The sequence below is a fragment of the Tamandua tetradactyla genome, chromosome 8 (assembly GCF_023851605.1).
Source record: "Tamandua tetradactyla isolate mTamTet1 chromosome 8, mTamTet1.pri, whole genome shotgun sequence".
Lineage (NCBI taxonomy): Eukaryota > Metazoa > Chordata > Mammalia > Pilosa > Myrmecophagidae > Tamandua > Tamandua tetradactyla.
In genome coordinates this window covers 33,777,097-33,793,167 of record NC_135334.1, presented here as the reverse complement: position 1 = coordinate 33,793,167, position 16,071 = coordinate 33,777,097, and the positions used below count along the sequence as shown (strand labels likewise).

General features: G+C 34.3%; 1 protein-coding gene and 1 non-coding gene across 4 annotated transcripts in view; both read left to right on the top strand.

Annotated features, from left to right (window-relative positions):
- The window catches only part of CUL5 (cullin 5), a 166,569-nt gene that overhangs the window by 129,131 nt on the left and 21,367 nt on the right, over positions 1-16,071 (top strand). For all 3 annotated transcript variants that reach the window (XM_077113070.1, XM_077113069.1, XM_077113068.1), the window contains 4 exons: positions 4,297-4,390; positions 6,746-6,876; positions 7,123-7,230; positions 10,488-10,552. In XM_077113070.1, coding sequence (XP_076969185.1) covers positions 4,297-4,390; positions 6,746-6,876; positions 7,123-7,230; positions 10,488-10,552 — 398 coding nt within the window. The remainder of the gene's footprint in view (positions 1-4,296; positions 4,391-6,745; positions 6,877-7,122; positions 7,231-10,487; positions 10,553-16,071) is intronic.
- LOC143645331 (U6 spliceosomal RNA) lies at positions 5,874-5,979 on the top strand. Its single transcript, XR_013157054.1, has one exon. It is a non-coding gene; the product is annotated as a U6 spliceosomal RNA (small nuclear RNA).

Below are 16,071 nucleotides of genomic sequence, written 5' to 3'. Positions count from 1 at the left end.
AGACCTAACAGACATACATAGGTCATTGTACCCCAAAACACAAAGATATACATTCTTTTCTAGTGCTGATGGTACATTCTCCAGGATAGATCATATGCTGGGGCACAAAACAGGTCTTTATAAATTTGAAAACATTTAAATTATCCAAAGCACTTTCTCTGATCACGATGGAATGAAACTGGATCTCAATAACCACCAAAAAGAACGAGAACATTCATAAATATATGGAGATTAAACAACACCCTTTTAAGCAACCACTGGGTCAAAGAAGCAATTGCTAGAGAAATCAGTAGCTATCTAGAGACAAATGAAAATGAGAATACAACTTATCAGAGCTTATGGGATGTGGGGCTGTGCTGAGAGGGAAATTTATTACCTAATGATTATATTAAAAAGCAAGAAAAAAAATAAAGCCAGAAAGAGGAAAAATCGAGGATTTAACTACTCACCTGAGGAGCTGAGAAAGAGCAGCAAAATAATCTCAAAGCAAATAGAAGAGAAATAGCAAAGATTAAAGCAGGGTTAAATGAATGGGAGAACAAAAGAACAATATAAAGAATCAATAAAACCAAAAGTTGGTTCTTTGAAAAAAATCAATAAAATTGATGGGCCACTAGGAAAACTGACAGAAAAAGAGAGAGGATACAAATAAACAAAATCAGAAATGAGGAGGGGTACGTTACTATAGACCCTGAAGGAATGAAAGCACTCATAAGAGGATACTATGAACAACTATATGCCAATAAACTAGACAACTTAGGGAAATGGACAAATTCCTGGAAACACACAAACAGGCTACACTGACTGAGGAAGAAATAGAAGATCTCAACAAACAATAAAAAATAAAGAGATTCAAGCAGTCATCAATAAATCTTCCTACAAAGAAAAGCCCAGGGCAAGATGGCTTCACAGGGGAATTTTGTCAAACATTCCAATAAGAACTAACACCAGTCCTGCTCAAACATTTCCAGAAAATTGAGAAAAAAGGAATTCTACCTAACTCATTTTATGAAGCTGATATCATTTTAATGCCAAAACCTGGTAAAGATTCTATAAGAAGGGAAAACTACAGGCCAATCTCCCTAATGAACATAGATGCAAAAATTCTCAACAAAGTATTAGCAAATAGAATCCAACAACACATTAAAAGAATTATACAGCATGACCAGGTGGGACTTATGCCAGGAATGCAAGGATGGTTCAACGCAAGAAAATCAATTAACGTAATATAGCACATTAATAGATCGAAAGGGAAAAATCACATGATCATCTTGATTGATGCTGAAAAAGCATTTGACAAAATTCAGCTTCCTCTTCTGATAAAAACACTGCAAAAGATAGGAATGAAAGGTAACTACCTTAATATAATAAAGGGAATATATAAAAACCGATAGCCAGCATCATACTCAATGGAGAGAGACTGAAAGCTTTCCGCCTAAGATCAGGAATAAGACAAAGATGCCCACTGTCACCACTATTATTCAATATCATTCTAGAAGTCCTAACTAGAGCAGTCAGGCAGGACCAATCAACAAAAGGCATCCACAATGAAAGGAAGAAGTGAAACTTTCATTATTTGCAGATGACATGATACTGTACTTGAAAGGTCCTGAGGAATCTACAGCGAAGTTATTTGAGCTAGTAAATTCAGCAAGGTGGCAAGATATAAAATTAACGTTCAGTGCAACAGGACTGAATATAAAAACTCAGAAATGGACAGCACAATATTACCTAACTGTAATATGATTATGTTAAAACACTGAATGAAGCTGCATATGAGAATGATAGAGGGAGGAGGGCTGAGGCATAAATGAAATCACAAAGAAAGATAGATGATAAAGACTGAGATGATGTAATCTAGGAATGCCTAGAGTGTATAATGATAGTGACTAAATGTACAAATTTAAAAAATGTTATTGCATGAGGAAGAACAAAAGAATGTCATTACTGCAGTGTGCTGAAAATACATGGTACTTAATAGTTTAAAATTTCAACTAATGTGTGAGACTAAAGCAAAAGATGTTTATTTGGTACAAATCTATACTTTGACTAGTGCATCTCCTTATATAACTTATGTAGATAGTTGATTGAACACCTTAAGTACATGGAACTTTGTATAGGACATGCGATTTTGTTGGTTTGTCCAGGTGATGCCATGATGAATCCCAGAGCGATCTGATCAGTGAGTGAAAAAGTATTTGCAAAGTCCCCTTCAGGGAATGGTGAGAACGGGGGAAAACTCCACTTCCCCAAGTTGAATTCTTGATATTCTCACAAGCAGTGTGGACAACCAAAACTATAGGCTGAGCCCCCAGTCTTGGGGTTTGTTCATATGAAACTTAACCCCACAGGGGATAGGTCAAGCCTACTTAAAATTAAGCCTAAGAGTCACCCCCAAGAGAACCTCTTTTGTTGCTCAGAGGTGGCCTCTCTCTCCAGCCAACACAGCAAGCAGACTCACTACCTCCCCCGTCTACATGGGACATGACTACCAGGGGTGTGGATCTTCCTGGCAGCTTGGGACAGAAATCCCAGAATGAGCATCAAGGGATTGAGAAAAACTCTAGAATGAGCTGAGACCCAGCATCAAGGGATTGAGAAAACCTTCTCGACCAAAAGGGGAAAGAGTGAAATGAGACAAAGTGTCAATGGCTGAGAGATTCCAAACAGAGTTGAGCGGTATCCTGGAGGTTATTCTTATGCATTAAGTAGATATCACCTTGTTATTCAAGATGTAATGGAGAGGCTGGAGGGAACTGCCTGAAAATGTGGAGCTGTGTTCCAGTAGCCATGTTTCTTGATGATGATTGTATAATGATATAGCTTTCACAATGTGACTGTGTGATTGTGAAAACCTCGTGTCTGATGCTCCTTTTATCTACCTTGTCAACAGATGAGAGGAACATATGGAATAAAAATATATAATAGGGCGAACAAATGTTAAAATAGATTTAGTTTGAAATGCTAGTGATCAATGAAAGGAATCAGTAAGGCGTATGGCATGTAAAATTTTTTTTCTTTGTTACATTTTTCTGTTGTCTTTTTATGTTTTTTTCTGAATTGATGCTAATGTTCTGGGAAATGATCATGATGATGAATATGCAACTATGTGATGATATTGTGAATTGCTGAGTGTATGTGTTGGGAATGTTTGTGTTTCTTGTAATTCTTTTTTAATTAATAAAAAATTAAAAAAAATTAATGTTCAAAAATCAGTAACGTTTCTATACACAAGCAATGACCTAACTGTGGAGCCAGTTGAGGAAAAAATTCCCTTCAAAATAGCAGGTAAAAAAATCAAGTACATAGAAATGAACTTAAGTAAGGAGGTGAAGGAGTTGTACTCAGAAAACTACATAATATTTCTAAAAGAAATCAAAGATCTGAATAGATGGAAAGATATTTACTCACCTTCCTCCCCGACCATACTACCTGCCTTCCTGTGATTACAAACCATCTTATAAAATTACCTTGTTGGAGAGGGCCATGGTAAAGCTCATTAATTCTCTGTTTAGAAATTTTTGATTCTTCATTTTCTACCTATAGAATAAAATCGCAAACTACACATTTTCACTCATAATCTGCCTCAAGTTTACCTTTCTAGACTTCTCTTTCACTGTCTGTCTCTTCTCTACCATGTTGAACTTACTGTTTTCAGAATGTTCATGTAGGACTTACACTTATTTTTCAAGATCCAATTGAGCTATCATTGTGGATGAAGCCTTTTTAAGTGGTAGTTTTTTCTTGCTTATTTGGTTTTGTTGTTTGTTGTTTTTTCATGTGAGTTTTACTGAATTTATCAGTGTACAATTGTCCCCCTCCCCACCGTCAGTTAGGCAGTGATCTTGTCCAGAGCAGTGGTTATAACTTACTATTCTTTATCCTCTAAGTACTTCTTTGGTGCCAGCACATAGTTGATACCGAGTAATGGTTTGTTAAAGGAAATCATTCATACTTTTAGAGTTTTACAATATAATTCCAACACAGGTTCTCACCAGATAAGAAGAGTTCATCAAAATTTACTTCTTCATTTTGTTTGTAGGTATTTTTAGTATTTTTCTTCCCTTCTTGAAGACTTTTTCCTGGGGATGGGTTTGGGATGCCAAAAATATACTTAAGAGGTAAACTGATTTAGAGTATCCAGCTCAATTATTTGGTAGTACAGGTAAGTAAAATCTACTTTTAGGATGTTTAATTTTTTTCTGCTATGTAGTAATTTGGTTTTATTTTTAAAGTTGGAATAAATTTGTATTAAAAAGCTTATAGTGTCTTTGACCAATTTTTGATATATTTCAGCTCATGGAATGCTGTGTAAATGCCCTGGTGACATCCTTTAAAGAGACTATCTTAGCAGAGTGCCAAGGCATGATCAAGCGAAATGAAACTGAAAGTAGGTAAAATACCACATAAAGTTATTATAGTCTTCTAAGTGGGTATCTTTGAAGCAAATCATTTACTGAATTGTCATAAGTCATTCTTTTATATGTAGATATTTGTAAAAATGAGCTGTGTTTAGAGACCATAATAAAATGCATAGTACAGTTAGAAACATTATTAGGGAATTTCTAAACTGTTTAAGCTTTCCCCCTAAATATTAACACTACTTCTATTTTTAAAATCTATGAATTTCCATTTCGTCTCCACAGTAAGAGTGTTTTTAAGTCCAATTTACATTGTAAACATGGGGCATAGGATAGAACTAAGTATTTGACTTTTTTGTGAAACTTTGTAAAATCTTTTTAGAAAGTAATAAAATGCTTCATGTTAACAACCTTCATTTCCTCCTCCATCAAAATATTTTACAATTTGAAATTTCTGAAGGTTTATTTTATTACTTACATGTTTTCTCAATAAAGATTTGGGGAAGCAAATTCATTACAAGCAAAAAGAATAAAATTTACCCATATGGGGAAGTCATTGCAAAATGAGTATAGGGTTTCTGTTTGAAGTGCAAGGAAACTTCTATTAATGTGTGTTGATGAGGATACTGCAACAACATGAATATAATTAATCCCACTGAATGTTATGATTTGGAGGAATATGAATGTGAAGATTTATGTGATATATATGTTTCCTAAATTAAAAAAAAAAACAAGAGAAACTAAAGAGATGAAGACAATTAAGTACAGTAGGTGACACTGGATGAGATGTAAGAATGGGGGATAAAAGGCTCAAAAGGACATTATTGGGAAGTAAGAAACAATTAGTATGTAGAATGTAAGCTTTATATTAATGTTAAATTTCTTGAACTTGGTAACTGCACATAAGGTGATTACATAAGTGAATATCCTTGTTTGTAGGAAATGTACATGGAAATATTATATGTTTAAGGGGTAGGATGTATGCAACCTACCCTCAAATGTTCAAAAGGTAGATAAATATGTAGAATGATAGAGAGATAAGTAGAAAGATAGATAGATGGATAATGATGTGGCAAAATATTAAAATTGGTGAATCTCAGTGTCTTGGGGATTGGGGAATGCAGGCATTTTCTGTATGGGGTTTGTATTATCTTTGCAAGTGTCTTGTATGTTTTAAATTATAAACTAATAATTAAATAGTAATTATTTAATTATTACTATTTAATAGTAAAATAGTATTATTTTACTATCAAAATAAATAGTAAAAACATTTTTTTTACCCATATGCCTACTACCCAGAAATAACCACTTTTAACCTTCTGATATATTGCTCTCCAGATTTTATTGTGCTTTAGCTACAAGGTTCCATTAAATTTCTAACTACATTGGGCAGGCCACGGTGCCTCAGCAGGCTGAGTTCTCACCTGCCATGCTGGAGACCCGGGTTCAATTCCCAGTGCCTGCCCATGCAAAAAAAAGAAATTTCTAACTGTGTTTAAAGTTTATATTTCAGTGCTCACTTGGTAGCACATGTACTAAAATTGCATCAATACAGAGAAGTTTAGCATGGCCCCTGCACAAGGATGACATGTGAATTTGTGAAGTGTTCAATATTCAAAATAATAATAATAATAAAAAAATAAAGTTTATATTTCAGCTCACTTAAGTTCATACACTATTTAGGAGCAGTTCTGTAGTGGAAAGCAAGATGCTTATTGGCATACATGCAGTATTTGAATTTTCATACACCAATCAAAATTGAATTCTGTCTGTTCCATGTTGGACTCCCTTCAAAAGGATTTATTAAGGATTAGTGGTAATCATTAATTTAATTAGTGGTAATACTATCAGGTAAGATTTTTGTGAGGTTGTATTAAACAGTATAACATTTAAGAAGTTGCTTTGTAAACTGAAACAGTGTTTATGAATATAGCTTCATATTATGGTTTCTAATAGTTTTCTTTTGTAAACAGTACTCTGAAAAATCTATTGACATGATTTTTATCCCTTAAGATATGGGTGCATACTACTATTTTACATGCTTTATGAAATGCATTAATCTTTTGCATAAACTTTTGTTCTTCCTGGAATTAAAAATATCCCACCATCTTGGTGATCAGATGACTCTACCTCTTAAGAAGAGCTGGGTTTTGCAGACTGTCATAACTTTAAATTAAATTGTTTTGTTTTTTAATTTTATAATTTTTGTTAATCTGAGAGGTAGATCAGGAAATCCTGCTTATGGTAACAGCTTCCAAACCAGTTATACCTACAGAATTCCATTAATTCTTACTACCACAGGTATTTTAGGCCTATGGTGTTAATCTGAGAAAATTTAATTGTAGCGCATGAAATGCTGACATGAATGTGTTATATCCTTTCAGAATTACATTTAATGTTTTCATTGATGGACAAAGTTCCTAATGGGATAGAGCCAATGTTGAAAGACTTGGAAGAACATATCATTAGTGCTGGACTGGCAGATATGGTAGCAGCTGCTGAAACTATTACTACTGTAAGTTTTCTTCAGTGGCAATGGTAAATGTATGTTAAGATTATTTTTAAACTGTAGGATCAGATAGTTAAAATAGTAATTTTAATGGCAGAACAGTAATATTGAAGGCCCCTTTTAATTTCATTTCTAAGGAAAAAAAAACCCAATTTGAAAGCTACAGGTTTTATTACAATTATTCTCAGTGATTGTTGTATTATTCTTTTCCTCTTAAAAACTCAATTGGATATAAAAACTTTTTATTTTTAGGACTCTGAGAAATATGTTGAACAATTACTTACACTGTTTAATAGATTTAGTAAACTAGTAAAAGAAGCTTTTCAAGATGATCCACGATTTCTTACTGCGAGAGATAAGGTAAATATTCGTATATATTAACACTTTGTATTAAAATGTTGCCATCATAATTTACTTTTAGTAAGAATCTTTGCCTCATTATGCTATTAAGTTGCAAGCTACAAACCTAGCAACTCTAATTTTTCATCAGTGGAGGATAGTCATAGTTTTTGTAAACATTGGATATGCATGCAAACTAGAATTGAATTAGAAAGTTGTTCTCTTCCTCATTTTTCCCAGAATCCTTTCTTATTTTTTAGTAGTATTGATCATTGAATTCCTCTTGATCCTTCTTTTACGACCCAGCTCAAAGTATGCTTCCCATGGACCTTCCTTGATACCCTACCTCACCACCCTAAGCCATTACAAGCAGAATTGATCACTCCCTCCTCTGTCCTCTATTAGGGCTCCTGTAAGAGTTACTTCCCACTTACTACTTGCATTCTGGGTACCTGGTATTTGCATTGCATACCCTGTTTTAGCATCCTCACTAATGGATTAACTATGTTAATGGTAGTGAAACATAGTTTTATCTTCAGAATAGTGTCTTCTTACATCTCAGAAGCCTATCACTAGAACTTACCATTAGTTTTTTCCCCTCTTCTACCTACTTTTACTACTTCCCAAGTTAGATTTTTTTTTCCTCACTCACTTTTAGTTTGTCAGTTTTAAAATAAATAAGTACAAGTAGTAAAGGAAGGGGTGAAGGAAATATGGCGGTTGTAGGGTGGTTTAAAATCTTAAATCGAATGACCTACAAAAATAGGGAGGGTTGGCCCAGAATGATAGTGGGTAGAGGTAACTAAAAGTGATTAGATTCTGATTATATTATGAAAATCTGCTATACAGGATTTTCTCATGAATCAGATGTGAAATATAAAGAGCAGTCAAGAAGGACATTTAGATTTTTGTTCTGATCATTGTTAAGGCTTGCTAACTGAGATGAGGAAGACTGGGAGAAGCAGGTTTTGGGGAGATGGGTGCAGACAGATCAGGAACTCAATTTTGGACAAGGTAATATTGGAGTGTCTGTTGGACACCCTTTCATGTGGAAATGTTGAATCTGAGGTTTAAGTAATAGGACTGGCTACGTCAGTTTGGAAACTTCAGCATATAGATGGTATTCAAAGCACTGAGACTGGATATACTCTCCAGGGTAGCAGATGAAGAATGAAAACAGTAGCGATTCAAGAACTGGCCCAGGATGTTCTGACGTCAGAAAGATGAGAAATCAGCAAAGGAAAATGAGTAGGAGAGTGTGGTATGCTAGAAAACAAGCAGAAAAAGTACTTTCAAGGATAGGGCATGATCTGGTCTTAAAATGCTGCTGATAGGTCAGGAAAGATCGGGATTATACATTGTCTTCAGCAACATGGGAGTTACCACTGACTTTGACAAGAATAGTGGGATGGTGATGTAGAAGTCTGATTAGAGTGGTGTCGAATAAGAATGGCAGGAGGGAAATTGTAGGTAGTGAGCTGGAAAAATTTTCAAGGAGTTTAGCTTAGAGGCAGGGAAAAGAAATAAGGCAGTGGTAGAAGAAGATAGACAAAGCTAAGAGAGCATTTTTAAATAAGTACATTTTTATTAAGATATCTTCACACACCATACAGTCCACCCAAAGTATACAATCAGTGGCTCACTATATCATCACATAGTTGCATATTCATCACCATGATCATTTTAAGAACATTTGTATCATTCCAGAAAAAGAGAAAAAAACATACATTCCATACCTCTTACCCCTCCCTCTCTTTGACCATTAGTTTTGCAACCTACCCAATTTTTTTATCCCTTATCCCCCCCCCACATTATTTTTTGTCCTTAACTTTTTTACTCTTCTGTCCATACCCTGAATAAAGGGAGTGTGAGCCACAATGTTTTCACAATCACGTAGCTACATTGTAAAAGCTATATAATTATACAGTCATCTTCAATAATCAAGGCTACTGGAGTACAATTCAACAGTTTCAGGTACTTCCCTCTAGCCACTCCAATACAACATAAACTAAAAAGGAATACCTATATAATGCATAAGAATAACCTACAGGATAATCTCTTGACTGTTTCAAGTCTCTCAGGCATTGAAACTTTATTTATTGTCTCATTTCTCTCTTTCCCCTTTTGGTCAAGAAGGTCTTCTCAATCCAGTATTGCTGGATCCTGCCTCATCTCTGGGATTCATGTAAAGATGTTGTCAGGAAGATTTACAGCCCTGGGAATCGTGTCCCACTTCTGGGGCGAAGGCAGGGGAGGAACAGGGGATGGCTATGAGTTTATCTGCCAAATTGGCTTATTGAGGCCACATCTGAGCAACAGAAGAGGTTCTCTGGAGTGAATCCTAGGCATAATTATAAGTAGTCTTAGCTTCTCTTTTGAAGAAATAAGTTTCGCAGGAGCAAGCCCCAAGATCTAGGGCTCAGCCTATTGAATTTGTTGTTCCCACTGCTTGTGAGAATATCAAGAATTCTCTAGATAGGAAAGTTTATTATTTTCTCCTCTCTCCCCAGTCTCCCAAGGGGACTTTGCATGTACTTTTTTTTTATTCTCTGCCCAAATTATTCTGGGATGTATCAGGGCATTGACTAACTTGTGCAAACCAACAAGATCTCCCTCTGTATTCAAGATTCCATGTAATTATGGTACTCAAATAAACTGTGACCATACAAGTTAAATTAGATAATGTACTACCAAAATATAAATTCTGCACTAAATAAACATCTAAGAGAGCATTTTTAGCATGTAATAAAAAAATAACACTGTGTATGCTGAGAGGACAGAACCAGTGGAGAGGGAAAAATTAATGATTTGGAATTGCTTTGAGCAAAAATAGTTTATACATGGTAATAAGAGACAAGGCAGAGTGTATGAGTGTAGATTTAGTCAGATGGTTTGGTGGTTTGTGGGAGTTCTTTTCTGTTTCCTACAGCTTTCTCAGTGAAATAAGAAGCCACATCATTAGCTGAGAATATACTTGGGGGAGGAAATATTGGAGATTTTAGGTGAAAGAGGCTAGCACAAAACAAGTTGTCTACAAGTATAAGAAAACGAATGGGCTAGTGAAAATATTATGGTTGTTAAGGCCTCATTGCAGATTATGATAATAATAATGACACATAGTGTGCTAAAGGCTTTGACATGAACAATTCTGTTAGGGCAGATATACCATTAAAAATCAAAACTAATTTATATTTTGAATGTATTTTTCTAAGTGTAACTTTTTTGTATTTATATATTAAAAAATAAAGTTCATAGTCATTTCAAATTATTATTTGCAGGCATATAAAGCAGTTGTTAATGATGCTACCATATTTAAACTTGAATTACCTTTGAAGCAGAAAGGGTAAGTTTTTAAACTCTTAATTGTTTGGAGTGTATTGTCTTACTGCATATGCAAACCTAATGCTATTAGGTTTTATTTTATTGTTTTTGCTTTTGTAATCTTTGCTGCTTTTGGTTATTAAAAAAAAATCTATCTTCATCTTTTGGCAATGATGATTAATACTGCTCTGAACATTGGTGTGCAAATGTATGTTCAAGTCCCTGCTTTAATTTCTTTGGGGTATATACCTAGATGCGGGATTGTTGGGTCATGTGGTGATTCTGTGTTTCACTTTCTGAGGAACCGCCAAACTGTCTTCCACAGTGGCTGCACCATTTTACATTGCCACTAGCAATGAATGAATGTCTGTTTCTGTTTCTCCATATCCTCTCCAGCACTTGTTATTATCCGTTATTTTATTTTATTTTTTTAAATAGTAGTCATTCAAATGGGTGTGAAGGGGTATCTCATTGAGGTTTTGATGTTTATTTTCTTGATGACTTAAACTATATCAGGAATTTCTTCTTATGCTTTCTGGCCATTAGTTTATCTTCATTATAGAGATATCTGTTCAAGTCTTTTGCCCATGTTGTAATTGAGTTGTCTTTTTGTTAAGTTGAATGATTTCTTTATATATACTGAATATTAAACCTTTATTGCATACGTGGTTTCCAAGTATTTTCTCCCATTGTCTGTGTTGTATTAATTTCATTATAAAGTCATTTGAGGCACAAAATTTTTAAATTTTGATGAGGTTCCATTTATCTATTTTTTTTTTCATTGTTACTGCTTTGGGTGTGAAGTCGAAGAAACCATTGCCTAGCACAAGGTCTTGAAGCTGCTTCCCTTTATTTTCTTCTAGGAGTTGTATAGTCCTTGATCTAAAATTTCAGTCTTTGATCCATTTTAAGTTAATTTTTATATGTAGTATGACATAGGTTCTCCATTCTTTTGTATATGAATATCCAGTTTTCCCAGCACCATTTGTTGAAGAAACTATTCTTTTCCTATTGAGTTGACCATAAATGTGAGGGTTGATTTCCGAGCTCTCAGTTTGATTCCAATGGTCTATATGGCTGTCCTTGTACCAATACCATGCTGTTTTGATTGCTGTGGCTTTGTAATAAGTTTTAAGATTGGGAAATGTGAGTCCACCAATTTCATTGTTCTTCAAGGTGGCTTTAGCTATTCATGGTTCTTTACCATTCCAAATAAATTGGATGTTTTTCCATTTCTGTGAAGAAGTTTGTTGGAATTTTTATTGTTTTGCATTGAATTTATAAATTGCTTTGGGTAGTATTGGCATCTTAACCATATTTAGTTTTATACTGCTTATACAAAGTATATCCTTCATTTATTTAGGTCTTTGATTTCTTCTAGCAGTGTTTTGTAGTTTCTGTGTACACGTCCTTTACACTCTTGGATAAATTTATTCCTAGATATCTGATTCTTTTAGTTGCTATTGTGAATGGAGTTTTTTTTCTTCTTGATTTCTTCTTCCAGTTTTTCATTCCTTGTGTATAGAAACACTACTGATTTTAGGGTGTTGATATTGTACCCCGCTATTTTGATGAATTTGTCTATTAGCTCTTTGAGCTTTGTTGTGGATTTTTCAGGATTTTCTGCATATAGGATTATATCATCTGTGAATAGGGAAAGTTTTGCTTCTTCCTTTCCACTTTGGATGCCTTTATTTATGTTTCTTGCTTAATTGTTCTGGCAATAACTTCCAGTACAGTATTGAATAATAGTGGTGACAATGGGCATCCTTGTTTTGTTCCTGATCTTATAGAGGGAAAGCTTTCAGTTTTTCCCTATTAAGTAGGATGTTGCTGTGGGAATTATATATATGTTCTTTATATGATATTTTTAAATAGATTGCGGGATTCAACTTGCTAATGTTTTGTTAATTTTTTTTCACCTATATTTATGATGGATTTCACCTCTTTCTTAACTTTGTATGTTTTACGGTTTTCTTTTTTATAATGTCTTTGTCATTTTCTCAAATCAGGATCATTCTGCCTTATAAGAATGAGTTGGGATTTATTCCCACCGTTTGGATATTCTAAAAGATTTAGTTGAAGTGGTGTTATATATATTCCTTAAATGTTTGATAGAATTCATCATAAAATCACTTGGTCCTAAAGTTTTTTTGTGTGATCATGAGTTCAATGTCTGATTGAGGATTCTTCAAATTTTGTATTTAATGTGGTTTCAGTTTTAGAAAATTGCATTTTTCAAAGAATTTGTTTCTTCTATGTTATTAAATATTCCTTTTTTATTTTTTTCTCTGCAAATTCAGTAAAACTTTATCATTTGAGAGTACGTTACTGCCTTTATACCTCCTCGTTCATCAAAGTCAGGAACTTAACTTTGATACATTATTACTATCTATTTTTTAGACCCCTTTAAATTTCACCAGTTGATTTATAGTAACTTTAATAGCAAAAGGATTCACTTGAGAATCATATGCTCTATTTACTTTTCTCATTTCTTTAGTATTGTTTGGTCTATAACCAACCTCAGTTTTTGATTGACTGTTAGGACCTTGATACTTTTGAAGATTATAGGCCAGCTGTTTTGCAAAATATCTTTTAGTTTTAATTTATCTGATGTATCTTCAGAATTAGGTTTCATCTTTGGTGCTAGTGAAGCTTTTTTCTTGGCCTTCTATTTTCTTGGTCTTCAAAATCATGAGTTTGATTTATACTGTTACTGATCTGGACCACTTTGATCCTTTAAGTTGGTGTTTGCCATTATCTACACTGCAGTTATCCTTCTTCCCTTTGTATGTGCTAATTATTTTCTGGTAGGTACTTTCAAACTATGTAAATATATCCCATTCCTCATCGTATTTTCAGTTTATACATTAAAAAAAACATAATAGTATAGACTCATGATTTCATATTTGTTCAGTGGTTATAATTTGTAACTGTAGTTTTAATTTTGGTATTCAGATTGACCCAAGATTTTACTAGTAAGCTGTTTTCTAGATTCTTTTTATTAAACTTTTTAATGTGATAACATTTATACAACATAGAATTTTGCATTTTAACCACTTACAAGTGTATAATTCATCTCTGTTAATTGTGTTCACAATATTGTGCTGTAATCACTACCATCCATTACCAGAATTCTAGCTCCTTTTGACAATAAACTCTTCCTTTGTTTTTGGCATGTGAAGATGATCCAGAAACATTTTATGCTTTCCCTCCTCTAGCCTTGAAATCAGCCAGTTTTCCAGGGAACTCCCTTGGTTCCTTTTAATGTATAAGAATATTCAGAAGCCACAATTTGCAATCTACTTGGCTTGTTACTAAGGGATGTCACTGCATGTAGGCCATAGCAGTGGACAAACATAAAAATATACTTAAACATATAATAACTACAAGATCAAGCCTCATTTCCTTGTGGCTGCTATCCTCATCCCACTGGAAACATAATACCTCCCATGTGCCATCCCCTTGCATGGATTTGACTTGAATAGCATATACATACAGTGGTCTGAACCCCACTGTCTCCCCACCTTTTTGTTGTACTTGTTACAAAAAACATAGATTTATCATTTCTCTTTATGTATTTGCATTTTGGACCTGCAGTAATTAAAAAGTGCACTTATATACCATGATTTCATATTTGTATATGAATAAATGCAAAATATAACAGTACTGGCATTAATACTCAGTTACCTTTACTAGAGGTCTGTCTTTATTTATGCTGCTTTGATCCCCTTTCTAGTATCCTTTACTTTCAGTTTGAAGGACTCTTTGTAGCATTGCTTATAGGGTATTTGTAGATGTTATGAACTGTCTCAGCTTTTGTGTATTTGGTAATGTCTTAATCTCTCCCACAGTTTTGAAAGACAGTTTCACTGGTTGTAAAATTCTTGGTTGGCAGTTGTTTTTACGCCCTACTTTAAAGATTCTGTCCCACTCCTTTTTTGCCTTCATGCTTTCTGATGAGAAATTGGCACTTAATCTCACTGGGATTCCCTTGTATTTAACACGTTGCTTTTCTCTTTCAGTTTTCAGAACTCTCTCCTTGTTCTTGGCATTCAGCAGCTTGACTACTATGTATTTGGGTGTGGTTCTCTGGAGTTTATCTCCTTTGGGGTTCATTGGGATTCTTGAATCTGCATATTCATGTATTTTGTTAATTTGGGAAGTTATGGCCATTATTTTTCTGAATATTTTCTTTTCTCCTTTCTCTGGTTCTTCTGGGATTCCCATGAAATACATTTGTGCACTTGATAGTGCCCCACAGGTCTCTTAAGCTGTTTGCTTTTTTTTTTTTTTAACTTTTTAAAAATTGTATGATATATATACAAAGCAAAGAAAGAAAAAAAATAGTTTTCAAAGCACTCTTCAACAGATACTTACAGGACAGATCCCAGAGTTTTTCTGCCATATTGCCATCTCAGATTTTTCCTTCTAGCTGCTCCAGAATATAGGAAGCTAGAAGGAATAAATATTTTTTTATTATCATCGACTTTTTCTTTTTTGTGAAAAATAGCATATATACAAAAAAGCGATTAATTTCAAGCCACAACAGTTAGTTGTAGAACAGAGTTCAGAGTTTGGTATGGATTGCAATTCCACAATTTTAGGTTTTTACTTTAGCTGCTCTAAGTTATTGGAAACTAAAAGAAATATCAATTTAATGATTCAGCAGTCGTATTCATTTGTTAAACCCTACTTTCTCTGTATAATTTCACCATCACCTTGATCTTTCTATCTGACTCTTTAGGGGTATTTGGGCTGTGCCCACTCCAACTTTTTCATGTTGAAAGGGACTGTCAATAATATGGGATAGGGAAATAGAGCTAGCTCATGTTCTGGAGAGGCTGGACCTCTAGGTTTCAGAACTTATCTGATCCAGGGACCTAGGTTTTGGGAAAGTTACCCTAGTGCATGGAACCTTTGTAGAATTTTATATTTGCCCTAGGTGTTCTTTAGGATTGGCTGGAATGGTTTTGGTTGGGGTTTGGCAAGTTATGGTAGATAGCAATGTCTAACTGAAGCTTGCATAAGAGTGACCTCTAGAGTAGCCTCTCTACTCTGAATTCTCTCTGCCACTGATATTTTATTAGTTATATTTCTTTTTCCTCTTTTGGTCAGGATGGTATTGTTTATCTCACCATGCCAGGGCGGGGCTCATCCCTAGGAGTCATCTACATGCTTCTGGGGAGACTTTCGTCCCTGCATGTCATGCCCCATGTATTGGCGAGGGCAGTGATTTCACTTGTAGAGTTGGGCTTAGAGAGAGTGAGGCCACATCTGAGCAACAAAAGAGGTGTTCTTTTAAATTATTTTTTCTTCCCGCTTCTTAGTTTGAATCATTTAATTTTTCTTGTCCTGGCAATCACTGATTCTTTCTTTTGCAGCTCCAATCAGATGTTGAAACCCTGTAGGAAATTTCTCATTTAAACTATTGTAGTGTTCGACAACAGTATTTCTGTTTGGTTCCTTTTCAAATTTCTGTCTCTTTGTTGAGATTCTCATAATATTCATTATGAATATAGTTTTTATATATAGTTCATA